General features: G+C 50.4%; 2 protein-coding genes across 3 annotated transcripts; one reads left to right on the top strand and one right to left on the bottom strand.

Annotated features, from left to right (window-relative positions):
• FITM2 (fat storage inducing transmembrane protein 2) lies at positions 1-5,652 on the bottom strand. Its single transcript, XM_021527900.3, has 2 exons — positions 5,468-5,652; positions 1-3,280 (listed from the first exon to the last, which is right to left on the bottom strand). Exons 1-2 carry the CDS (start codon positions 5,638-5,640, stop codon positions 2,638-2,640), a joined length of 816 nt encoding a protein of 271 aa, XP_021383575.2. The 5' UTR covers positions 5,641-5,652; the 3' UTR covers positions 1-2,637.
• A 14,009-nt stretch (positions 5,653-19,661) lies between these two features.
• Positions 19,662-26,536, top strand: R3HDML (R3H domain containing like). Of its 2 annotated transcripts, XM_085558041.1 has the most exons (6): positions 19,662-20,853; positions 21,475-21,834; positions 23,105-23,223; positions 23,738-23,870; positions 24,941-25,056; positions 25,159-26,536. In XM_085558041.1, the coding sequence occupies exons 2-6, from the start codon at positions 21,574-21,576 to the stop codon at positions 25,289-25,291; spliced, it is 762 nt and encodes a 253-aa protein (XP_085414167.1). In that variant the 5' UTR covers positions 19,662-20,853; positions 21,475-21,573; the 3' UTR covers positions 25,292-26,536. The 2 variants fall into 2 exon arrangements, with proteins under 2 accessions (XP_085414167.1, XP_021383574.2); XM_021527899.3 differs by having other exon boundaries at positions 20,803-21,834.
• The last annotated feature ends 122 nt before the right edge of the window (positions 26,537-26,658 follow it).

The raw sequence follows: 26,658 nt of genomic DNA, 5'->3' as shown, positions 1-26,658 counted from the left end.
TGTGAGAACAACAGGAACATTTTAATGCAGAAAAAGCAAAAAAAACCCACCCCAACACCTGAAACAAACCAGCAGTACCAGTTGACAACTGATTTGTTCCTCAGGCACAGGATACCAAATGCAGCTGCTCCCAGCACTGTTTCTCTTTAGCTGCAAATCTATTGTGGAAAGGCTGCAATTTTTATTTTAATTATACATTTTGGGAGAGAAAGGGAAGTCGGAGAAATTTGATGGCAAGTATGTGAATAAGAAATTTGCAACCTTAATTTTTCAGATGAAGCACAAGGAAGCAATTCCTACTCTGGAGTAGAGTCAAAAGGCACAAATAAGGTCTGGAGCACAAGGGAACCTTCTGAGCCAAGAGCTGGCCCATGGCATCTGGGCACTGAGAAAGACCCCAAGATTTCCAAACTCACAAGGACTATTACAGCCCATGGGAGTTTTCCCATACATTTCAATGGATTAGGCCTTCCCTCTGCTACAATAAACCAATGTCCATGCTTACAAAATGAATTGCTTACTCTAACAGGCACACATTGGGAAACTTGCTTTAGTCAGCCATGGATTTTGTTCGGTTTTGTTTCTTTTTAAAACTCTGCACTCCTGAGAAACCATTCTCTGTTAATCATTTCAAACAGTGCAGAAGTTTCAGTGCCAGTTTGATCAGACATCTCAGTAGTCACACAAACTCTGTGGGGCTGGGTCATCCAGGGATGTGGAGAGTAACAACAGCATCTTTACAGATAGCAGGAAGAGATTTCTCAAAGACACAAACACTGATAAAGTTTTCAAATGGTTTTCTTTCATTGTTTAAATAAGAGAATAACCATATCCTACATTATTTCCATTAAAAAAAATAATCTGCATGACACTGGTTAAAGTGGACAGAAACATCCATAGTGATTGCACAAAACGTTTGTGAAAATGAACATCATTTCAGCAAGTCAGTTGGTTTAAGTAAACAGCATTTCCTATTCCAAGGGCTTGTCTATACAGCAAAGTTACATAAAGATAACCTAAAATAGGAACTTAATGAAATTAATCATAAAACCTTCTGGGTACATAATCCTTTTTCATGGTGAAAGTGGCTTGCAGTCTAGCTTAGCTCTATTGGGAGTAGGCTTAAATTACATCAAAAGAGTGTCTGCAAATATATTTGCATTGTTTAAACAAATTTAGTTAAACCCAATATGAGTTAATCAGTGCAATTCTCAAAGAGTCATCTTAAAAGGCAATTTAGTACAAAACCAAGAGGAGTTTGACAGAAAATATATAACCCCATGGACAGCTTCCTTCTGAGAGGTGAATTGCTCTTTCTAAGGACACACAATTCCCACTTGCCACCAAATTCAGTGACCCCACTGTGGGGGTAGTGGAGGTGACCCACAGCCTTGCCCACAGATCCTCCTGGCTGTCCCGTCATCACTATCAAACACACTTCATGCAACCGCATCATGAATGAGCCTCTATGAAATAATTAAAAGCTTTTGGAGATAAAAACGATGCTAAACACCTGACTGATATGAGCAAACCCATCTCACCCCTATTCATTATCTAATAGCAGTGTTTTGTTCAGTAGTGGGTTTACAGCCACATCAAAAGTGGCCACAGCTCTATGTGCAATCAAAATTAAATAGCTTATGCTATTGCAAGAATAAATATTGCTTCAAGCACACTCTGCTTTGCAGCTCCTAGGATAAACAATGTATTTCACTCATTACCAAGCAGACTATTTGGGAAATAGCAGGATAAGCTAGCTTGTTCACAACAACAGAATTCCACTGTTGCTCTAGAAGAAAGAACAACCCAAGGAATTTTTTGTTGCAAAGGGTGCAGTGGATTCAATTTTTTTAAAAATTAAAACCCGAGTCCTCATACTAGACGTTTTAGCAAAACAGAAAGGAATTTGGGTTCTTAGTGTCAAAAATAAAATGACAAAATATTATTACATCTACCTCACCTAAGGAGAAAGTTAAGGCTTGTTTTTTCAAGAGTTTTCTTTTTTGGACATGGCATGAATTGAGAGTCACAGTCTGTTTCAGACACTGCACCTCAGATTTACTCTCTGTTGCAGAAGCAGCTATGAGGCATTTCTGGCAAGTTAGTGTTTTTAATACTTGAGAACATGAGATGTTCCAGTTTCACAACAGAACTGCTTTCCACAATAATTTATATTTTTGCAATGCTTAGCAGCACTGTGATTATTAGAGCTTTCCCATAAGGCAACACAAATAGGAACATTAAAAAAAGCCTGAGGTTTGGATCATCCACAGTATCTTGACATAATTCAAAAGGAGGGAGAATTAACTGAGATAAATCACACTACTAAAGATCAAAGGCCTCTTTTAGCCTTGGGTCTGCTTCTCCATTTATTAGCGAGAGAAACAGATTCAGCTTCTGATTTCTTTGCTGACAATCCCAGTTGGCAGCTCCAAAACAAGAGCAGATCTCTTCCAATCCTGATTTTTTTTCTTCTCCCAGGGAAGAAGCTCATTACCACCTGCCAGGCAATGGCTAGTACAGATTTGGTTTCCTCCAACCCATCACCTTGTTCCTTACAGTGGAAATACAGTAATCATTCCTACATTCAACTACTCCAGTACTGAAAGCGAAATCCAAAACATTTCAAACCTTATTTTATCTGCTATAGCTGTATTTCTTTGAACTCAAAGGTATATTTGGAAGAGGTAGTCCAGGAGAAAAGGGCTTTAAATACCAAAACCTGTACGTCCCATACCAAGCTGACAGACCTATCAGCACACCGAGAAGCTTTTGGCTGAAGTCATGGAAATACAGGGCGGTACAGAGGAACATGAACACCCAGATCACGGTGAGGAAACACAGGGAAACGAGCAGGACGTTGATCACAGCACGCAGCTTGGAGCTGTGCTCCATGGCCAGCGCTTCCAGCACGGCCAGCTCCTCCAGGATCATCATGGCACAGTAGGAGAGCAGGAAGCAGTGCCCCGAGATGTCGAAGCCGTTCCAGACGCCGCTGTCCTGGTGGCACTCGTGCTTGGAGGCGTAGAGCCGGGCGGGCTGGCCGGGCTTGGCCTGCAGGGAGCACTCCCCGGTGAGGTTCTCCACCAGGATGAAGAGCTCGGTGCACAGGTACCACACGGCCGTGCCCACCAGCAGAGCGCCCAGGCGCCGCAGCGCCAGCAGCGCGCTCTTGGTGCGGCCGTGCAGGAGCTTGCTCCGGGCCAGCTCGTAGCTGGTGAGGGTGATGAAGGGCAGCAGCAGCCACAGCGTCCAAGCCCAGGCCACCTTCACGAAGTATCTGCCGGAGGAAAGGCAGAGGAGACACCAGCATGGGTGAAACGCCACAGCAGCAGGGCAAGTGGTAGAGTAAGTGCTCAAGGTCAGCGTTCAGAACCATCTAAATTAGAGATTTGTGCCCTCCCCTCAAAATACAGCTTAGCTACAGTCTTAGCCCTCTCCCCAGTACTTCCCTCAAGCCCAAAACCTGAATACTTCCTCAGCCAGGTACTTGTTCCCAAGGCAGCATTGCCTTGGCCTGAGCTCTCATTCATTGCAGCAGACTTGCAGTTCAGTTTTGCAATCACTTTTACCCTACAAACCAGCTCAGCTCTGCCCTAATCAAAATGCAGCTGCAAAGAATGTATTTTTAGCCTGCCACCCTGACCACAGTAACCCCTTCTCTGACTCTTCCACCATCTCAATTATCCTTGCTTACAAAGCCTTTCACAACCTCAGCCTCCGAAGACAGCCAGAAGGGCTGGCTCTTTCCCCTCACCAGCCTGAGAAGCTTTTCCTCTCTCATGTCCTTCTAATAAATGAAGCAGCTCAATCTTGTTCCTTTGTTATCCTTTCAATTGATGAGAGCCTTCTTTAGGCATACACAAATCCTTCCATCTCTAAATTCACACTCTGCCCTGAAAACTTTTGTTGTGATGCCCATAAAATCTTGAAACCCAGCTGACAATGTGTTGGTATCTTGTTTAACAGAAGACAGCACTGTGTTACCTCGTTCTCTCTTCAAATCTTAAACTGAAGCACATGTCAGTGAATTTATTAATGAGTTAGAGTCCACGATTTTGCTTCTCCCACCTTCATCAGCACCTTCCAATGGCGCTTGCTTCCTATCAGCTGGTGGGAGAGGGGAATTGTGCAGCCCCTTTGTTACCCAGAGCCCAGTTTGAAAACAGAGACAGCTGAACTCTGCTCTGTGGCTGAGCTATGGACAGAAACACACACACTCATCATTTAATCCTCACTTGAGCATCAAAGGCAAAGCCAAACCAGTCTGGAGTTCTGCATCTTCCTTATGACCCTAACAAACCTGTCAGGGCTTTGCCCAGGATTTTGAAGAGTACCTCCTTCACTCTTTAATTTTACAGAAGTGATGCCTGTGTGGTAACTACAGCTGCTACCATGAATCAGTAATTGAAAATAAACCCCATATTTTATTTAACAGCAGAAAGGCTGTTAACCAAGGTTACTGCTGACAAGTCAGGAGGCAAGTAATTTGCAGGGAAAAAATACTTGCTTCAGGAACTGTCAGTATAGCTCACCTTCCTCTATTTAAAAGGGAGAACCGAACTGAAATATGCTTTTACTGTAAGATCAATTTCTCTCCAAGTGCTTCCTGTCAATGCTCTTTCAATCACACTAAAAACAGCTCCTCTCCCATGTCACCAAATGACAAATTTGAATCAGTAAAGTTCAAAGCTCCCCAAGTCACAGAGGAAAGCAGCAATTTTAGTTTTACTTTCAGACCTGTAACAGGACAGCACATATGCTGCAGCCTAGCTCATTGCTTCCTTCAAAATGCTCAAACTAGTTTGACAGAATGACTAAGCCAGTTAGCTCATCGCTCGAGTGCTAGAAAAGGATGGCAGCTACTCTGCTTTTAGGAAAGATGCTAAAAGACCTATTTCCTTCAGCTGGGTTTTAGATCAGCTCAGTAACTATCACAGAGCCACAGAGTATGCTGAGTTGGAAGGGACCCACAAGGGCCATGGAGTCCAACTCCTGCCCTGCACAGCACAGCCCGAGAGTCACAGCATGTGCCTGAACTGTTAAAATGGTGTCGAAATGTCGAAAGCCCTGTCAGCCTTGGTGCTGTCAGCACTGCCCTGGGCAGCCTGCTCCAGTGCCCAGCCACCTGCCGGTGCAGAACCTTTCCCTACACCCAGCCTCACCCCGCCTGACACAGCTCCAGGCCCTGCCCGCGGGTCCTGCCGCGCCTGCCGGACTGAAAGCAGCTTACTCAAATACGAGCAATCATCCGCGGCGTTAGGAAGGAAAAAACCCCAAAAACCAAAAAACCGACAAAACCAAACCAAACTCCTTTTCCCCCTTTCCAATAAAGACCGATCCAAGACTCCCGACACTGAACGCTCAGAGTCAGGAACAGGGAACCCATCCCCTGGAGCACCGAGCCCGGCCCGCTGCGGCACCCGCCCGCCCGGCCCCGCGCCCGCGGCCCCGCGCCCCTCCTCACACGTTGAGCGGGTTGCGCTTGTTCCGCAGCGGCGTGTCGGGCACCAGGCCGCTGTCCTTGAGCGCGGAGCCGAGCAGGGCGATGGCGAGCAGCAGCGCGGGCAGCCGGCGCCGCAGCCGCCCCCGGGCCAGCGCGGCCCGCAGGCAGCGCCCGGCGCGCTCCAGCCGCTCCATGGCCGCCGCGCCGCCCGCAGCGCCCCGCAGCGCCCCCGCGCGGACACCGCCGGCACCGCCCCGCGGCGCGCCCCGCAGCGCCCTCCGGTGGGAGCGCGCGGGAGCGCCGCGGGGCCGCTCACAGGGAGCCAGCCACAGGGATCCATCCAAGGAAAGGGATCCATCCACAGGGAGCCATCTACAGGGATCTGCTCACAGGGATCGCTCACAGGTATCCATCCAAAGGGATCCATCCACAGGGATCCATATCCACAGGGATCCATCCACAGGGAGCCATCCACAGGGAGCCATCCACAGGGATCCATATCCACAGGGATCCATCCACAGGGATCCATATCCACAGGGATCCATCCACAGGCATCCATCCCAGGAAAGGGATCCATCCACAGGGAGCCATCCACAGGGATCCATCCACAGGGATCCATATCCACAGGGATCCATCCACAGGGAGCCACATCCACAGGGAGACATCCACAGGGATCCATCCACAGGGATCCACCTACAGGGAGCCATCCACAGGGATCCACTCACAGGGATCCATCCACAGGGAGCCATCTGCAGGGATCCATCCACAGGGATCCGCTCACAGGGATCTGCTCACAGGGAGCCATCCGCAGGGAGCCATCTGCAGGGATCCGCTCACAGGGATCCATCCACAGGAATCCATCCAAAGGGATCCATCCACAGGGATCCATCCACAGGGATCTGCTCACAGGGATCCATCCAAAGGGATCCACCCGCAGGGATCCATCCAAAGGGATCGCTCACAGGGATCCGCTCACAGGGATCCATCCACAGGGATCCATCCACAGGGAGCCATCCACAGGGATCTCTCACAGGGATCCATCCAAAGGGATCCGCTCACAGGGAACCATCCACAGGGAGCCATCCAAGGAAAGGGATCTGACCACAGGGATCTATTCACAGGGAGCCATCCCCACAGATCCATCCCCAGGGATCTATCCACATACATCCATCTGCACGGAGCCATCCACGGGGATCCTTCTGCATGGATCCATCCACACAGATCCACACAGACCCATCCACACAGATCCACACGGATCCATCTGCAGAGAGCTGTTAACAAGGATCCATCTGCATGGTTGCACATGGAACCACACAGATCCACCTACAAGGATCCATGCCCACAGGTCCATCCCCACATGCCCATCCTTACAGATCTATCCACGTGGATCCACACACACAAAGCCATCCACGTGGATCCATCCATGCAGACCCATCCACAGGGATCCACACAGACCCTTCCCCACAGACCCATCCACAAAACCATGTCCCAAGTGCCACATCTGCATGTCTTTTAAATCCCTCCAGGAACTGTGACCCCTCCACTTTCTTGGGCACCCTCTGCTAGTGCTTCTAAGACTTTTGGTGAAATAATTTTCCCTAATCTCCAATCTAAACCTCCTCTGGTACAACTTGTGGCTGTTTTCTTTTGCCCTATAAAAGATCAAGCACTACTTTTAACTAGGTTACCAGAACATCTGAAAAGAGGGCCTTACCATGATATTCATGAGAAAATCTGAGAATTTTCTCAATCAGTAGAATTATTTTAATTTTTCCTAGGGCTTAGGAGGGAGGGAGAAAGTATTTCTGGAGCTGTTAAGGCTCCCATGCCTTTTCACTCTCCATATTTATGGCTCAAAGTGGTGTACAAACACTGGCCATTGCTGTGGTATTTGAGACCTATTTCATCTATTGAACAGCTGCTGCTGTCATTTCAGCTTAGTTTTTAAAATAGAAAAAAAAATCATCAGCAAGAAAAGAAATGGCTTAATGAACAAAGAGCCTTTATTCATCCCAATGGCCTCAGTAAGAAAAATGTGACAGTGGTGGTGGGGGGGAGAAGCAGATCCCATCTGAGACAGGATGGGAAAGTATTTCTTGCCAGAGTATTTCAAAGCTGTTTCACCGTCATTGTCAGCAAATCTGTGACAACATCTGGGCTGAGAGAGCAGAACGGCACATCAAAGCAGCCCCAGCAGATACGGAGGGCTTGGGCTAAGGAGGTTATGCAGGGTAAATGGCATTTGGCAATTTATTAGCTGTTGTTTTTAATAAGACTCCCACGGCCACGTCTAGCACTCCCAGCCCCAGCCCTGCGCCCCGAATTAGAAACGACAGGCAGCTGCGCTCACTCAAACGAGTGAGGACAAGTGGGGCTGGCAGCAGGTTTCCCCGAGCTCCTCATTGTCTGCCTAAATCCCCTGTGCCTTTGAAAGCCCCCGGGGTGGGGGGCTGCGAGCTGCAGGGTGTTCACACGGGGTGCTGGAGGTGGGAGCTGCTGGGCTGGCTGCTCGTGGAGCGGGGCTGCGCGAGCCTGGTACCTGCTCCCGAGGAACGCAGCTGATGGCATGGGCTGGAAATGGTGTCTGTCCTCAGCCCAGCTTGAAATGTCTGAGGATTATCTCTGTAAAGCACGGATTCTCACAAGTGCAGCGAGCAAAGCTCACTGGGGCCAGGTGTTCTGCGGATTTGGAGAAAAGCTCTGCTTTCAGGCCATGTATTTGCTGCCATGAGCACCAAGCCAAGGCCTTCTGCTGTACCTCTGTAAAGAAGCAGAGAAGCGGAATTTAGGTCTTTCAAAAGAGCAGATAAAGCTTTCATTCACAAACAAAGACTAAGGTTTGTTCTAAGGGAATTGCAGAAGGCTCCTAAAAAGCTCTCACGGATACTTGGTCAAGGTGTGACAGATATAAATCACACTAAACTGAGATAATTTGTCAGGTACAGCAGATCTGGCTTTTTAAACTTCTTCCTTAACCTCACAAAATCCCTGCCTGGTTGAATCTGAAATTTTCAGACTATTTGATTTGAAAAGCTGGTTTGGGAGTAATTTCTTTTTCTGGTTTAGTTTGAACCAAGGCCTCCAACAAATTGCTTCTCTTTGAGAAATCCCATTTTGCCTCTAAAATATGCAAGGATAGATTCATCAGGAACTGCAGAACAACTTCCAGAGCTGAAGAGTGGTTGGTAAGCCTTGTCCTTTCATGCCCAGTCACACAAAACTTAGGACATCTATTTGGACAGGTAATGGGGAGATCCCAGCTCCCTGAGCAGAGATTAGAAATAGGATCCAACAGAGCTGGAAAAAGCATCTTCACTCCTGACCTGCAGCAGGCTGAGGGAAAATATTTAACAAGTAGGAGTTGTTAATGATTTTAAATAATTTTATATAATATTTTAAAATATAAATATTTATATTTATATGTTTTAAATATAATAGTTTATAATATATTTTAAAATCTTCTTTTAAAATAACTATTCTAAATAATTATTTTAAATAATTAAATTGCTTAGAAATTTTGTCTTGTTTTGATGATTCTGTTAATCATCTGCTAATAATTTTGAGTGCCAAGAAGTCTGTCTCATTGATGTGAGGCTATGGTATGGATACTTTCTGCAGAACTGAGGCTCCTCACATTGAAGCGGACACCCCAGTTTAAACATAATCAGTGGAAAGACAACCTTAGCAGCCCTTTCCAGGAGCCCAGGCAACTGTTCACCTAATTTGCAGGCTTAAATTTAGCTGTGGCAAAATTCAGACCTTGCAAGACAGTGGCATTTTGCTCAGGTGCTGCGTTTGTGATCTGTTGTCGCCTCAGTGCTGAGAAAATGATGCTGCAGTGGGGTCACAGCCTCACTCCTCCATGTCACAAAACCCCTGCTCACAAGTTCTTCCTGCTGTCACTTAAAAATATTACAGGCCAGAAAGTGGCAAGATTGTTACTGAAAAGCTGATTATGCCTTAAAGCCATCACAGGATGAGTTATTGGAGTCAAATTCTTCAGTTCTGCAGGATGTTCAGCATCTTGAGTGTCCTGACACTTAAAAACAAATTTGCAAAGGTTGGAAGATTTGCTGTGGAACAGGACCAAGACATTTGAACTGAAATCTCAGCTCAAACAGTCAAACTAAACCTCTTGACTGTGCTAAATGGGAATAATTTTATTTTATGAGATTTCTGGGTTCACTGCTCTGTGTTGTGGCCAAGGAGGGATGCTGTGAGGAGAAAGAGAGAAAATTAAAAATTATACCTTTTTTTTTTTTTTTTTTACCAGTCTCAAGCAATGGTTCTTCTTCTTACCCCACATTTGGGTAAGGTGGGTTCTCACAGCCCATCATACCCAGAGGGAAGGTGTGCTCCAGGGGCACCAGGAGCAGATGCTGGGTACCCATCCCAGCATCCAGCCTGCTGGGGCCGGCAGAACCATCAGCCTCTGGCCACGCACTCGGTGGGGATGAGCCACCCCAGTGGTAACAACCCCTTTGGATCTGGGAGATTTCTGTCCTCCCAGCTCATCCTCCTCCCTCCCAGCAATTCCCACAGCCTGGCAGCCCCTGCTCACCCCTCCTGCCAGCCCCCAGCCCTTCCCTGGCAGCCAGGTGCTCATTCCTGCCCCGCTCCCCTGCTCTCTGTTTCCCTTGGTGAGCACTGCTCACATCTCCATGATTGATTGTGTTTGAGTTTGATCCTGGAGCGTCGGGGGATGTCTGCATGAGAGGTGCTACATAAGCATAATTTGGGCTGTATTTTCTTTGCCTAATGGGAGCTTAAGCTTGAAGTTAAGATAGTTTTGGCCCTTTGCTGAGACACTGCCCATCAGCCTCAGTGCTTTGAGCTCCGCAGCCTTCTCTATTCACTGCTGGCTTAGGAAAAGAGATTAAAAAAATAATATTGTGCTTTGTTCCCTTGTGTCAGTGATGCCTTTGAAATGCAGCCCAGGGTGGAGGTGTAGCAGCCTTTCTCCCATGCTGGCCTGGATCTTTGCTGCCCATCTCTGATGCTCTCCCTACCAGCCCCACCTTGCCATCGGTCCAGGCAGAGCCCGGGCTGGCCCGGGAGGGGATGTGTTGTTGACAGGGGAGATGCTGAGCTGGGAAACAGAAGGGAGATGTTGGTAACTCACCTGTGTGGCTGCCCAAATAAATGGGAAAGGTCTTTCCCTGTCCTGAAACCCCAGGAATTTTAGAAAAAGATGTGGAAATTACCCCAGGGAATTTAGACAGATTGAACCTGGCTGGACCCAGCCTGTAAACCTCTGCAGGTCACACATTTTTCCCCCAACTCTCCTCAAGTGAATAGGCAGGGTATGATCTGAGCTGCAGGGAATTTGCAGCATTTGGTGGTTACATCCAAAGATCAAAATATTTTGGTATATGGGGCAAAGCATAAGAAAGAACCAATTCAGTTTTCAGCGGTTCAAACTTTATTAATGCTAAAAATTAATACCTCTTGCTACAAAATATTTACATTTCTTCTTTGGCACAGCTAGATCACAGCAGAGCAGACTAATGACAGGGTTTGATTTACAGGAGAGAATGATCTTGTGACAAGCATGAGGAGCTGAGTTTAAATTGTCAGTTTAAGGCTCTGACAAACTCCCTCCCCAACCACAGACCCTTAGGCTCTGTATCCCCACAGCCTGAGCAGAGTACGGGAGAAATTCTGTTCTTCTCCCTCCTAAATGTCTTTCAGAGAAAAGGGTGAGGTTACAGAGGGCTGCAATAATCTTCAGGTCTGAAGAGCTTAAAAATAAGAGAGTTCACAAAGATGTAAAATAGCTACTCTAAATAGAATACAGATTAAGGAGCCCATTAGCAGATGATGTGGGGATGAGATTACATGTGAAAAATAATATAATTCATGTGATTAAGGGTACATGTACTTGGGCATAAAATACTCATGTTTATTTCTAATTGTCTGACTTCCTTGAGCAGCTGTGGTGGCTGCACTTGCAGCTCCTTGATGAAATACTCCACTTTTTTTCCACAACACATAATTCACACCTTCCATGTTTGCCAAAGCAGCTCCCCATCCCCACACCTATGCATTGGAATTAATTTGATTCTGATGTGTTTTCTTTCAGGGGTAGCTGCTGAGGAGATTTCCCCTGTAGGCTGAGTGGGCAGTGCTCTCCCAGCAGCAGTTACGGGGAATTAACTCCTGCCCAGACCAATTAACCTTCCTGTTAGCCATGCACTAACAGTGTTATTTATTGTTCCATTTATTCCCTTTCTATAAGGATTATCACATGGATTAAAGATCACACAAAACTCAATGACAATTTCCACGAAACCATTTGCTGGGAGGCCCTCGAGCTACTGTACCAAAACATTGATTTTTTTTTTAATTTTATTTTTAGATTAGGAAACTACTGTTTATTGCAACTGATCAAACATGGGAAGGAAACGGTCTGTGCTTATTAATTGAAATTCAGAAATATGGACTTTTCAAACTTCACTGGTGCATTTTTAGCTCATATATTTGCAGGAAAGAATCAGAGTGTAACATTTGGAAGTGACTTTGTGTTGATTAGCTGCAGGACCACAGTTCACAGTCCTGGTTTCTAGACTGGATATACCAGGTACAGCCAGCCACAAAACATGAGCTGTTTCAGTCCAATATATAATTATAAATATTTAAGTATAAATCTAAACTATATACATACATAATATTTAATCTGTGCTTTACTGGCTTGGATAATGATAAAAGTGTTGGCTGGAAATGTGATTTGGATTTTTCCTGACCTCAGTGACCATTGAAATGCTCTGCAGACAAAAAAAATAATATTACGAAGATGTACAAAGGGTGCGCTGAAGAGCCAGTGCACTCAGTTCTGTCCCAGGCTTAATTTGGATGCCCAGTATTATAAATTATTATTTTTAAAAGTTATTTGTTTGGTTTTCTACCTATGTATTCCCTGTGTTCAGTGAGCTCAACATCTCTGCTAACCTTTCCAAGCTTTCACCACTGGGCTGCCCCATATTTCATCCTTTGGCAGAAGAAACCAGGATGCCCCAGGCCATGGGATTTATTGTCGTGGTCATCAGCCATGGGTGGCACCTGAAAGATAAGAGGGGCAGGAAGGCACCGAGGGGGGAGGATGTGTCAGGTGAGGTGCTGAGCAATGCCCAGCTCAGCCATCCCCAGGGTGAGGGCAGGGGAGGAAAGAATTTGCCTCAAGAAGCTCAGAGCTCTTCTGGTGTTTCACACTTTTTCCAGGACCCTTCCCTTTATCATCTGCAGGAGTTTTGGAACCTCATGAACAGAACTGCCAGCAGGCTTAAAAGCTCCCAAACATCAGATTGAGCCTGAAGTGTCTGTTCTTGAGCTTCTGAACCTTCTCCAAGGCATCTCCTGGTGTTTCACTCTCAGGCTTGAAGGGCTGGCAGGACCATTGCTGGTTCATCACAGTCTGGCCCAGATTTTCAGTGTGAGGTGCCCAGCCTGGCTGCTCTGGGCTTTCACCAAGGAAGCACATCCCAGTCTGCCAGGCATCCAGCATCTCCCAAAATACAGCTCAGCCTGCACCTTACCAAGTGGAAGGAAGGTGTAGAGGGTGGTGAACAGTGCACAGAGACCAGCCCCTGTCACCAACATCCCAAGGAGGAGAAGGTAGGTGATGAGTGTTGTGCTCCTCCTGCCTAGACTCTACCTGTTCTGAAAATAAACAACTTTTTTTTTTTTTCCTCCTCTAGCTTTAATTCTGGTGAAAAATAAAATTAAAGCCAAATCCTAGTGCTTGAACTAAATCAGAGCATTTACCAACTTCACTTAAAGAAACAGGTTCCTTTTCACAAGTGTTTATTTGTACAGTTCAAACAAGATATTTTTTTTAAATATAAGCCCACCACAGATGTGCGACTCAGCCCAATCTCTGTTGACACCACTCGGAGGTTAGGAACAAAAATACACGTGTAACATGTTCTGCCCCTTTGCTGGAACAAGGCCTTTCTTTGGGCTGATTATTTAATGTAGGCCCCAAACAACTGGCAAAGCAGATCTCGCTCTGGGTGGGAGGATGAGCAGGACCCTGTGAGATGATGGAAAATGCCAGGACTGCAGCTGGTGCCCGAGGAGGAGGATGGGGGGATGCAGTTCCCTCCTTTCAGAGGAGTTTCTGCATGCTGGGGAGAGCTCGGTCCTCCCAAGACGTCAGCATTGCTGGGGCTTTGAACTGCACTTCAAAGCTGGGGCTGGAGTGAGGTTGCTGCAAAGCCAGAGAAACAGGCAAATATTTGTCAGAGTCAATTAACCCCCCTCATCACCTCAGCGGGCATCGGTGCGAGACGGCCGGAGGGGTTTCAGCAGGCACAGAGGGGAGCCTTGTTGATTTACTGAACCACTTCAGGAGGGGGCAGACACAAAACACTGCGGCCAGGAGACCTGGAGGCCTCCCTCAGCACGGTCCAGGAGCTCCTGCACACACCTCATCCTTTCCATCACTGGAGCAGGCAGAGGGAAAAATCCTTTTCTTGTCTGGGGAGAAGACCTGCCCTGCTCCCAGCACTGCTGCTGTAGCTTTATAAGAACTTCATTGATGCCAGTTACTCCAGGTGGGCATCAGCTGCTCGGAGAGCACGAGAGCACATTGTGTGTCCCACCTGCTGCTGCAGGTTAAACCCTGAACACTGAGTCACCTGTTCCAGGAGACACCATCACTTAACACTCCCATGAATTTATCAAGCTCTGGCTTCTGATGTCCCACCAACCCATTGCAGGGGGACTCAGGGTGTTTGTTTTCAAAGAGGGCTTTGCTGGACCACCCTGCCTATGATGTCTGTACTGCAGCAGCTGGTGGAGGGGGGAACTCAGACACTCAGACACCAAAGCACCCACCAACGCCCCAGGCTTCCTCTTGCTTATCAGCACAGCATGAAAATGCAGCTTCAATAAGAAAAAGGGAAGGGAAAAAGTAGAAACAGCTGAGCACCAGGTGAGATGAATGCAGATGCATGGGGCTGGGCTAATTCCTCACCCCCGTGCCCAAACCTGACCCTGCACCTTCACTGCTCCAACATGACCCCACGGGGAATGCCACCCTCCCTTTCTCCAGAAACCCACAGCTGGATGTTAAAAACACAAAAGAAAGTGCAGGGGCTATAACGGGGTCCAGCTGGGTATATGCAAACCCCCTGAGGTGTTTTTGAGGGAAAGGGGCTGGGAAATGCTGCGGGAGGCTCTGGGGGTGCCCCCTCCCCGAACAAAGTGGATCTTGCAAACTTCTCAGCCTCCAGGGCTGAACCTGAAAAATTTCATGTCTAAGCAGAGAGAAACCTGGCAGCTTGGATCCAGCCATCTGGACATGGGAAAGCTTGGAAGTTCCACGGGAAAAAGGAGATTTCTTGAAAAAGATTCGCAATACATCTTTATGGGAGATTGGAGGAGAAATACAAAATGTCCATCAAACTTCTCACTTTCCGTAGGCAGAAGTCAGGAAGCCCCAAGATGTGCAAGTACAGCAAGAGATTTTAAAAGTGAGGAAAAATATCATAGGCTCCTTTCAGCTTCCATGGCAGGAGCTGGCAGATGTTGCAGAAATCCTGCATAGTCCTGCCCTGCTCACCTGGAAGGGCAGGACTGGCTCTGGTGCAGGACAGGTCACAGGAACCCCTCAGAGACCTCTGGTAGGTGTGAGAAATCAAGATGGGAGAGTATGGGCAGAGAAATATGTATGGAAAGTGGTTTGCTCAGTGTCACTCAGGAGATGGAAAACTTCCAGATTTCATCCCCATGTCACCTGTCAGCACTGCTGGGGAGAGCTGAACTGCTGCTGTTTCCCAGCCTTGTGCAGAAATGTGAACACACCCAGAGCCTCTGGGGGCACAGCCTTCCTGCCCAAAGCCCTGAATCACCTCTGGATGTCCCTGAGAGTTTCTGTACTCTGTCTTTCCTTCTGCACCATCTTCCTGCGCTCACCAGAGCCTGCTTTTAAATCCCCCCAGGCTTTGAATGATCATCACCCACCTAAGCTGCATCTCCACCTTCCTGCCCCAGGCAGACCCCGGGAGAACTTACACCCATCCCAACATCCCACGGCACGAAAAAACACTGCAAACATCGCCCTCTTCCTTCAGAGGCAGGGAGAAAAAGCAGTATCTCTTTTAGCCCCAGGCATTTAATCTGAGCCAAACAAACAAACACTGGCAGCGTTTTTCTACAGCAAAAACCTTTTTTAGCTGGAGACAAGGAACCTTGCAGTGGTGGGATGGTCAGAGGATGTTTACTGGTGCCCCAGTGGAGTTATGGGCACATGAGTAGTGAGTGGGGCCACCCCAAGAAGAGGAGCAATGGGAACAACACCTCCCTGTGCAGCCACGAAAAACCTGCCTGTGAACCAGTGCCAGGTGCTCAGTTTCTATCTTAATTTTGGTCTTGGAAAAAAAGGGAATGGAGTGAATACACAGGAGCTGCAGTCAAGCTGTGGCACACCCCCGTCCAAGCAAGAAAATTACATGGTGAGGCTGCCAGGGTGTCCTGACTTCACTTCCCTGGGTCTGGGCTTCTGGGGCTGGGATCCACTAGCCCCCGTCCAGCAGCTGATCCAGCCCTTTGCTGGACCACTCCCAACCACTACACAGTGGCTGTGTCAGATGATGAGGAAAGACATGATCTCAGCTCACCCAGATGATGAATTAATGCAGGCTGGTGAAATGGGAAATTCCCACCATGACTCCTGGGTGTGAGCGATGGGTTTCCCACCAATGAGCCTGGAAAACAATCATGCAGAAATCTGGCAGCAGCAGAGTAAAAACCCCAGGAGCACTGTGTTTCCAGGGCTGTTGGTTCTGGCACGTGTCCGTGGGCACAGCTGTGGGTGTGCAGTGGGGATGGGAGTGGGCACAGCACTGCTGTGGGGCAGGGGGTCTCAGGCCCAGCCTGGTTGCAGCTGGTGAGGGACTCACAGCTCCAAGGTTTGGGTCTGTCTTGGTCTCAGCTGACTCAGGGTGTGATGGGTCCCTCTTCCCACTGAGCTGAGAGTTTCTTCTCACCTTGGCAGTGTGCAGTGAGACCATCACACACCCACAGCACCAGGCTAAACAACCATTTGTTAGCAAGCAGCAAATTAACTATCTTCCAAATTGTGCTGAGAGGAGCTTCCGTGCTATTTAAGTGAATTTCTAAACTTAGCCCAGTTACTGTAAAAAAAATACCCTTGCGAGCAACTACTGTCCACAGAGCTTGACTTCAGAGATGTTTATTTCTAGAGGTAGTGGAAAAATTTCTCACCTTTCAAAGGTTCCAAATATATCTTGGTGCTGGCTGGAGGCATTGGCCATCAGAGTTTCCTCGCAGGCAGTCACAGGCTGATGGTGGGGCCACAGCTCTGACAGTGCCACAGGTGTTGTGGGAGGCTGACACCCACCTCTTCACCAAGGAGCTCATGGAGGATCATGTCAGCCTTGAGGGACGCCTTAGTTAATACCCCAAAACAAGTGGTTTTTACTTCAGGACTCAAAAGCATTAGTCCTGGCCAGCTGCACCACTAAAAGGAGCTAATTGCAGTGCCCAGGTCACTTTTGGAGGGGGGTCAGGAGCCAGACTGAGGGCAGAGCTACTCTGTGCTACCCTGCTGAGCCCAGCCTGGGTGGTCAGACCCACATGTGCAGCTCCTGCCCACACCCTTGACTGCTGGCTCCCTACACCATCACTACATATAAAATGGGAAAGGTTTTTTGCACCTTAGCAAATAGACAAGCAGGAACTGTGGGTTGTAAGAGGACATTACATCTGAAGCAGAGGGATGTGCTGGGCATTGTATGAAAGGCTCCAGGAGAACTCCTGTCCCTGCTGATGGTCACCTCTTCAGTGTGAGGTCTGACAGGAGCTCTTCCTCCAAGGTTCAGCTTAGCTCAGTAAGGGATTCAGCATTTACAAGGAGCTGCTCCTAATTAGGAAGAAGGATGACTTTGGAGTCTTCAGACTTCAGGACTGATCTCAGTTGTGTTACACCTCAATGGGTGTTTCACTCCTGGAAGATCACAAAATAACATAGAGGAGCTCAGCCTGGATTTACTCAAGTCACAAGATGTGGGGATCAAATCTTCCAACCTCCAAGTCAGAAAAATCTCCCCTCATGATGTGTTAGGAGGAACCAAGCTCTGGACATGCTGGACATCTACAGGGCTCCAGAAATAAAAACATCCACCAAAAGCAGCACTTTCCTTCCCTGCCAGGGTGGGCACCAAGGTAGCTGGTGGTCTTTAGATGTTTTGGAGTGGGACTGGGAAAAGGAACTTCTTTCAGCAAAGATGGAAAATGAGCTTTTCTGTCAGTTGATAGGAGGGGAATATTTTACTCAAGCAACAGAGTTTGTGCATTGCCTGGGGAAAGTTTTGTTTAGATAGGACCCTGGTTTCATTGTACTTTACCACAATAAATAGAAGGCTCCTGCTATGGAAATCCACATCAACCTGCTCCAGGCATCCGGATGCTCAGGGAGCACAGCAGATCCTGACATCAGCAAAGGGCAAAGCCTTGCTCAGTCCTGTATGGGCTCATGTCACCGTCTGCCACCTTGGAATGTGGGTGATGGGTGATGCCCAAAGCCAACAGATGGGAGAAATAAACATGACAGAGAAATCCTGCAAGTCCCATTATGTCTTATTCTGGAGCAAGCTGCTGTCTGTTCACCAAAGCATCAGAGGCTGTCTCTGCCAAGGGAGTGCTTGAATGCAGTGATATTTATCTTTTTTGTTCCCCCTGATGCTCATTAAAATGGGAATTGGCTGGCTGTGGCTGTATCCAGCTGAATGCATGTGCTTCTTGGCTCCCAGCGAGGTCCTCGCTGCAGATACCGTGTGCTTTGGCAGCCGGGCCAGTCTGGGCTGCAGGATATTACGCCTGGCAGGGACACAAACCCCTTCCAGTTCCTGGAATTTGGATTGTCTCGTGGAGTGCTGATTAAGCAGTGCTTTCAATCTGCACCCAAGACAAAACCCTCGCCTTGCCTCTGCACAGAGGCTCAGCTGCTGCGTGGCAGAGGGAGCTGCGGTGGGTTCAATCTCCTTGAGCCCCCAGGGAGACAAAAACTCAAAAAAAAATCCCAAATTAAAAGCTTTGCAGTTCACAGTGTTGGATGAACATTTGCTGCTCAGGGCTCTGTCTTCTGTTAAATAATAGATCATTAAAAACCACCCTCTCCACAGCCCCAGTGTCCTTACCTCAGTGTGCACTTGGCACAGCTGCACCTCCCAGTCTGCCCAGTTAGGATCACTGCTGCATGTCCCCATCTGCCTTTTTAATCTGCTGGGAATGAAACTGACTTTAGCAGCCTCACTAATGAGAGATTTGATGTGTGGGTTTGAGTGGAGGGAGGCAGCACCATGCCTCCACCCTGGTGCAGCACAATGTGCTGTCCTGCCACTGGTCCCTGGAGCTGACACACCTGTCTCCATAGATGAGCATGAAACAGGGGCGTCTGCAGGGCTGCCAAACTGGGGATGGCACTTTGCCCAGCACCAGCAGAGAGGTGGCTGGTGTTTTGGGGTGATCTGGTGCTGGAAGGTGAGGCTGAGCTGCTTAGACCCCTACAACAGGCAGCCTGGATAATCAGAGGGCTATGGCAGCCACCCTGACACCCAGTCCCATCCACAGCAGAGCCCCCCACAGGATACCCAGCCCTGCTGGTTCACAGGGTGCTGCTGCTCTCTGCACTGAGGGATCCCCTCCTGCAGTGCTGCAGTGGGGCCAGAGATGTCCCAGCTGCATTTTCCCTGTCTCCTTGCTGGCACAACCATCATCCTACCTGCTGGGTGGGGAGTGGATGGAAATACCCCTCTGGCACACGTCTCAGCAGCTCCCCAAGGCCCACAGCATCTTGAGTTGCTTTACGAGAGAGTCAATGCCAGGAAAAATTTACAGAAGGGTCTCTTTTGTTGGAGGCTCCCAGCAGGGTGAAGCTGTATTGATACAGCACATCAGCTCAGTACCTGGGTGTTATTCTTGTTCCATGCTCAGGTCTGCACCTCCCTGAGCTCCTGCTCAGCTTCTGGTGCACAGCAGGTCTCTGGGGCAGCTGGGTGCAGCCACCCAGGCTCTGGGACATGCTTTCAGTCCCTGCAGAAGGCAGGAGTTGTGCGTCTGGGATCCTCAGTTCTCTGCAGTCAGAGCTGGGGCATGAGAAGCAGTGACCTGCTGCTGCTGTGGGACTGCCTTCTCCTCCCTGCACATCTCTGTGTCCCTTGCCAGCTCAGGAGTGGGAGTTTGGCCTTGGTGCTCCTCTTCATGCAACTGAAGAGCCAGATCCTGGCTCCAAAGCCATCTGTGGTGAACCCAAAGCTGGTGAGGCACAGGGGGACCAGCACCTTGCTTAGCTGGGGCACTGTAGCATGGGGGGTGACAGCAGTGAGCCCTGCTGCAGGTCACACACGGCCACCCGTGCTGGCTCTGAGCATGGTGGAAGAGGTGACAGGCATTGCAAGCAGTCCCTCTAGCTGGCCAGGTGTCTCTGTGACCTGCAATAACTTAGTTATCCCCCGGCATCATGACTGTGTGGGATGTTGTAGGGAAACACACTTGATGCTGCAGGATATGGCTTTCAGATGCTACAGCCATTTCCCCTCCCTGGGGACAGACACATGGACACAGTGGAGGGAGCACAGCCACTGCTTTCCCCTGAGATAACCCTGGCTGGGCGCTGCCAGCTCAGGTCAGCGGTGGGGCCATGGGCAGAGTCCCTGCGGGCTGCGACAAGCCCGTCCTCGGGTTACACAGGTGGCAACGCCCAGCCCAGCGAGCGGCTTCATCTATAACGGGGAGAGCTGCTGACCCAGGGACGCGTGTGGCCACCAGGTCCCCTCCCAGCCACCCCCATAAGGGGCATCTCTGCCATCTGCTAAGCTTGCACCACAGTGGGGTGACCCTGGGGCTCCTGGCGAGTCCCAGCCCTGCTGCTCCCTTACCGGGGCAAAACCCCCTCTGCATCCCTCACCGACCTGGATCCGCTTCTCTGCCCACTGCCTCCAGCAAGATCCCAGCTAGGGAATGAACAGGAAAGAGATGGCTTTGGGAATCTCTGCCTGGAGGTAGCCTGAACAAATCCCCAGCCAGCAGCGAGGAGCGGCCCCTCCGCCCGCCGAGGCACCGAGCCGTGCCCTGCTCGCTCCCCCCGGCCCCGCGCGGGGCTCCGTGTGCCTGCGTGCGCCTGTGTGCGCGGAGCCATCCACCAGCCTATAAATCTCCTGGCAGGGCTCTTCCCAAGCTCCAGGACGTTCCCCGGGGGAAGAGTTAAGATGCAGCTTGTGCGTCAGCGGCCGCAGCGGGCTGCCCGCCGGGGCTGAGCCGAGCCTCCCGCATCCCCAGCAGGTTGTTCCCGCAGGTTGTTCCCGCAGGTTGTTCCCGCAGGTTGTTCCCGCAGGTCAATCCCGCCGCCGCCGCCGGGCTCCGCCGCTCCCGGCTCAGCGCTCACGGTACGTGGTCGCGGGAACATCCTCCCGCTGCTCCGGGAAGGGCTGGCAGGGATGCTAGGAGGTGCATCGGCTGTTCTTTTTTTTTTTTTTTTTTTTTTTAAATAAAATACTCGGCTTTTGAAGTAGCAATTTTTTCTTTTCCACCTAAATCCTAACGAGTCGTTAGGACTTCACGACAATGCTTTTAAGTCTTGCCGTGAATTTCTTTATCTGTGTAAGGTTTCTGTTTGTGCTGGGGATTTATTCAACAAACCAAACTCCTAGGAAGTTACAGGGCAGGCGGCTGCATTGACTGTCAGCATTCTCCTAACTATCCCCTGTGCCACAGGTATGTGCCATAAGTGAAAAAAATGGGGGAGACTTTCTACTGATTTTCTCTTTTTTTAAAACAAACAAGAAAATCAATTCCCTAGGCATATCCCTGATAATCCTGGGGAATTTTCTCTGATAAATAAGGTTATTAAAGAGATTCATTTTAAATATTACTATTTTTAATAGGGGAAAAACTACTATTATTAATAGGAAAAAAAAGAAGAAAACTTGTTTCCATCTTATTTTGGGAAATGGTGTTTGCATGGTGTCTGCAATCCTGAGTGGTGCCTGTGCTGTTTTCTCTCCTAGCTCTGCACACCAGCAGCAGGGACCAGCAATCCCCCTTGCCCTTGCTGAACTCCGTGCGGGAACAGAAATCTGCTGGCTGATCCCACCGGGCGGGCTGGCATGGCTGTGCTGCACTTGCACCTGTACCTCACAGCCTTGGGCTGCTGGGTGACACAGCTGGCCAGCTCCTTCCTGCTGCCCAACGCCACCGAGCTGCTGTCCCCGCCCGAGGGCACGGCCGCGGGGCTGCCGTGGGCCGAGGGGGTCCCGCGGGGCCGGCGGAAGCGACACCTCTCCCCCCACGACATGAGTGTGATTCTGGACTATCACAACCAAGTGCGGGCACAGGTGTCCCCTCCTGCTGCCAATATGGAATACATGGTGAGTCGGGCTGTGGCAGGGGAGTTTTGGGTGCACAGCTCTGATGGGCTCAAGGGGCTCACTGCTGAAGTGGGAGCCCCAGCCTAGGAGGGATGTCAGGGTGCTGGCCAGATTCCTGGCTGAACACGTGCCCTGGGGGATTCTTTTTATCCCAGGGGCTAAGCAGAGCCATGCAGCCTCTGTGTAGGAGGGATGGAGTCCCAGCACAGAGATGGTTCCCCATGAGGGCAGATTTAGGATATGTGGGCCTGTGTCTGGGACATCTGGGAGATGGCTACAAGCATGCAAAGCTCAGGTCCCAAACCAAAACCCAGGTAGGAGCCTCTCCTCTGATTGCATCTGTGAGGGATGATCCCATCACAATCTCCAGAGTCCCTTTTGAGTGTTCCAAGTGGCTCCAGCTCCCAGAAGAAGAAACGTGCAGGAGTGAGTCAAGGAGGGGATGTGCAGTCTTGACAGGCTGGACAACTCAAGATGAGGGTCACCCTGAGCAGAGCTTTCTCCAGGTTCTGTCCATCCTGCTTGCAGCCCCTCACCCAGCCCTAAAGGTCCTCCAAGAGGAGATATTTCCAGCCTACACAGGGCAGGACCCTCAGGGCAAGAGGTGCCACATGTTGCTCTGCTCCCAGGAAGGGGATCAGCTCTGAGGGAGCAGCTGGGTGGTCCCTGGACGTGGTTTAGAGAAGAACAGAGCAGCCCAGCTTGCTGGGTACCAGAACAGGTCAGACATGCCCGGGAGCATCCTGCACTGCTTCTTGCTTGGCCTAAATTCCTGCCTTCCAAAGTAACTCATCCAGGCATCTCCCCAAAGGCGTTCAGGACGGGTGAGGAAGATTTAAATAATGCATGAAGGAAGCAGCTGTGCTCACCGGTCAGGCTGTGGCCAGGGCTGCACTGAGGGCTGGGACAGCTGCGAGCTGCAGCAGCAGAACAGGGCTGCAGAGTTTCAGCCCTGTGCTCATCTCCACCTTGTGCAGGAGCTCATTCCTGGAGGGAATCACACACACAGGGCTTGCAGTGCTGCAGGGCATCCCTGCTCAGCCATGCTGCGTGTCCAGAGCTGTGGCAGTAGCTGGGGAGGTCCGTTCCTCCTGGACACGCTGCTGTGTTTCCTTTCCCTGGGCATTTTCTAGCCTGATGCATGAGTCAGTAGTTCTTGGACACTCAGAGGTGCTCAGAAAGCCCACACAGCACAAGGGAGCAGGTTTCTCCTCTTCCTTCCTCTGGGAAGCCAAAACTCCTGCCTGCCCTTTCCCTCTCCCATGGCCAGGTGTGGGATGAGCGGCTGGCCAGGGCAGCGGAGGCGTGGGCTGCACGCTGCCTGTGGGACCACGGCCCCCCTGAGCTGATGAAGTATGTGGGACAGAACCTCTCCATCCAATCGGGCAGGTGAGTGCCCTGAGGCAGAGTGAGCTCCTGGGAAAACCCCACACCCCACGATGCTGCAGGAGGAGCAGCAGCCCCTCAGCCAAGGAGCAGAGGGGCTCTGAGCTGGCACTGCATGGGTGTGAGATAGAGCTGAGAGGCACATCAAGGATCTCAGGGTGGAGGAGGAGGGCGCAGCTCTTGCAGATGGGTAAATACAGGAAAGCAGAGGTGCTTGCTGCTCATTTGGGAAGTTTGACATTATTCCCCTCTCTGCCAGGCACCTGGATCAGGGGGATATGGGTCCTGGATCTCCTCCACAAGGCTGAGCATGTCTCCAGTCTTCTGGCCTTGAGCACAAGTGGGCTGGCCACAAGAATATCCTTACCCCTTTTTCCCAGGAATGCTTGATCCCAATGGGCCCTGACTCCAAACCGTTTCTCTCCTCCAATTCCTCAGTGTGGAGCTTTCCTTTCCTTTCTTTCACCCAAGACCTCTGATGTGGAGTAGATCCACCTTACCTGTAGCACTGTTGCAGGTACCGCTCTGTCATGGACATGGTGAAATCCTGGCACCAGGAGAAGCAGCACTACTCCTTCCCCCAGCCCCGCGAGTGCACCCCCCGCTGCCCCTCCAAATGCAGCGGCTCCGTCTGCAGCCACTACACGCAGGTGAGCACTGCAGCCCCCAAATCCAGACCCCAAGGGGGGTCTTGTGCAGCTCACAGCTCTTCTCCCAGCAGCAGCTGGGATCCAGGGTCAAACCCTGGTGGCTGCCAGCTCTAGCAGCAGTCTTGGCAGCTGGCAGTGTGTCTGCTGGAGGGATGCCAGCAATGCCCTCCCACCCTGGGCTTTTCCAGCACTTAGGCTCTTGCAGGAAGGTCCCAGGGGTTCACAACCCACTGGAGATACAGCTGGGACCTTCTGGAGGTTTCCATTTTTTAAATAGCTTTTTTCCCTTCCTTTGGCCTTTCTCTCCTCACTGCACCTCTGAAAACTTCAAGGTGGTGAAGAGAAAAAAAAAAAAAAAAAAAAAAAAAAGCTGCTTTGTAGTTTTGCCAAGCATGAATCCTTTTCTCTGTGATGGAACAGCTTCATAGCACCCAGCTGTTTCTGGCTCCCTGGGAATGCAGCCCCTTCATCCCCTGGCACATCCCCATACAGCCTGGCCAGCACAAGGTGGAAAACTCAGTTTCTCTGCCTGGCAGCAGAACTGTCTCAACCCCCAATTACCCCTTCTTCATGGCTCCAACCTTTACCTGAGCATCTGCATCCCCATGTGGCTCATCCATGAGGATACTCAGAGATGCTCTCGGTTGCAAAAAGGCAATATACACTTTTTATGGAAGAAATTTAACCTGAAGAGGCTTAGGAGGAGCTTTTGTCTTTGCTCGACCTCCCTGTGTGCAGGGTAAACTGCTGGTCATGATTCAGTGTGAGGTTTAGGTACTAATTTGGATAAATTGGAGCAGTGACCCAGACTCTGCTGCTTATGGATGTGAGCTTGGCAAGGCAATCCTGTGCAGGGCAGTGCAGGTTGCAGGTAGGAGAGAGAAAGCAAAAAGTCACCCTTTGGTAACAAAGCCCTGCCTGTGATGGGACAGCATCCAGCCAAAGAGATTGGGACAGCTAGGATGAAATTCCCTGGGGGGACAGAGCCCTGTACTGGCATCCTGGGGCTATCAGCTGTGGGGTGCCTGGGTGGATGGACAACAACAGTGCCTATTCTCTGTCCTGCACAGATGGTGTGGGCAACCTCGAGCCGCCTGGGCTGTGCCCTGGGCAGCTGTGCCAACGTGCGGGTGTGGGGCAGCATGTGGCGTCACGCCATCCTCCTCGTCTGCAACTATGCCATCAAGTAAGTGACTGGGGAAGAGCCCCCCGTGCCATCCTCCCTCCCCACAGCAGTGTCAGCAGCGGGCTGGTGATGCTCAGAGGTGATGCCCTCCTCTCTTTTTAGGGGCAACTGGCTGGGAGAAGCGCCCTACAAGGTGGGGCGGCCGTGCTCAGCCTGCCCCCCCACCTACGGCGGGGGCTGCTCCAACAACATGTGCTTCAGCGGAGTCAAATCCAACCAAGTCAGCTGGTTCTAGGGCTGCAGCCCCAGGAGGAGCCCTGGGAATGGAGATGGGGTGAACAAGAATTATTATTTATAACACTGACCCCCTGGCAGCCTGGCTGTCCAACCTGCTTCATCCTAATGCCATGTAGGAAAATGCTTTTCTAACACACGTCTCCAGCAGTGCTGCCTGGCTGCTTCCCACTTTGGGGGAACTACGGACAGTTCAGGTCCCTGTTTTCTGAAATGGGGATGGTTTAGGGGTGTAAGGAGGGAATGGGGCTGGCTGGCATGGTCACTGCTCTGCAGATTCAGGGGGCTTTCCCCACTGTCCTCCCCGGTGCTAAGGCAGAGGCTGGTGTAAGTGAATACCACCAAGATGTTCCCCTCGTGGTGGGCAGCTGGATAAGTGGAGAGCCCCGAGCATGCTCCTGCTTCACAGCAGCCCCTCTGACTGTGGGGCCCCCAGCTCTGAGCCCCCCAATAAAGCAACCTGGAGATCCCCATGGTTGTGTTGGTTCTCCTTCACTCGCAGCCTGAAGCCTCGGGGTAACACTGCGCCAGTGTCTTTGCTCTGGTTTTGGGTGTAAGCAGCAAAGGGGAGGCAGAAGCGCTCAGTGGGGCCACGGGCTACAGGCACAGGAGATGTCTGGGCGCTTTGCTCCATCGTGTGGGAGAAGCCAGCACTGCTGGGACACGGGCTGATGATGATGCTGGAGGGCCACAAACTCATTGTCCCGCCCATGCTGTCCCACACCATCCCACTACTCTACCTCGCCCCGAGTGCCACTGAGAACCCCATTATCCACACGACCTCCCTCTTTAGGACCTCTCAGCACTCAGCAAACTCAGGGATTGCTGAATTACAAGTCCTTGGATTTGAGCATCCAGCTGTGGATTCCTGTGCTGCAGCCCTCTGCATCCAGCAGCACTCTCCCCACCGCATGCTCCCTTGGGATGTGCTTTTCCATTCCAGAGGAGCAGATATCCTTAATTTGGACCCCTCGGGGCTGCAGGGTTTCAATAGCTGAGGTGTTGGGAGGATCCTGAGACTGGCAAGGACCATTCTGTGCCTCCTCCAGCCTGGCCTCTTCCTGAGATGTACAGGAGATATGGAAGGCTCTCTGCTGATGGATAATAATTTTTCAGCTTCAGCTCTGGATTCTCCACGTACTTGCTGTCCTCTCTCCAGCACTTCTTGCACATGGTCCTGCTGGCCCCAGCACAGCCCCTGCAGCCCAGACTGCTCCTGTCATGGAGCTCCCAGGGGCACAGGGGCTGCCACAGCCTCATGGGGAGCCCACCTGAGCATCTCCTACCATGAGGTCTCGGATGCAGCAGTCCCAGAGGGAGCACAGATGACCATAAGTGGCTGTGGCACCTCATGAGTACCCCTGATTT

Source organism: Lonchura striata, chromosome 20 (assembly GCF_050655825.1).
Source record: "Lonchura striata isolate lonStrDom1 chromosome 20, ASM5065582v1, whole genome shotgun sequence".
Taxonomy (NCBI): domain Eukaryota; kingdom Metazoa; phylum Chordata; class Aves; order Passeriformes; family Estrildidae; genus Lonchura; species Lonchura striata.
Note: the sequence above shows the minus strand (reverse complement) of the source record. Positions and strands in the feature narration are given on the sequence as shown.

What these genes read in the sequence shown, in the direction of transcription:
- FITM2 (XM_021527900.3), bottom strand. Translation starts at nt 5,640, where the DNA reads ATGGAGCGGCTGGAGCGCGCCGGGCGCTGCCTGCGGGCCGCGCTGGCC. An exon ending in AAGCGCAACCCGCTCAACGT is followed by an intron (nt 3,281 to 5,467) that starts GTGAGGAGGGGC and finishes TTCCTCCGGCAG; the next exon opens with ATACTTCGTGAAGGTGGCCT.
- R3HDML (XM_085558041.1), top strand. Translation starts at nt 21,574, where the DNA reads ATGGCTGTGCTGCACTTGCACCTGTACCTCACAGCCTTGGGCTGCTGG. An exon ending in TCTGCAGCCACTACACGCAG is followed by an intron (nt 23,871 to 24,940) that starts GTGAGCACTGCA and finishes TGTCCTGCACAG; the next exon opens with ATGGTGTGGGCAACCTCGAG. An exon ending in GTCTGCAACTATGCCATCAA is followed by an intron (nt 25,057 to 25,158) that starts GTAAGTGACTGG and finishes CTCTCTTTTTAG; the next exon opens with GGGCAACTGGCTGGGAGAAG.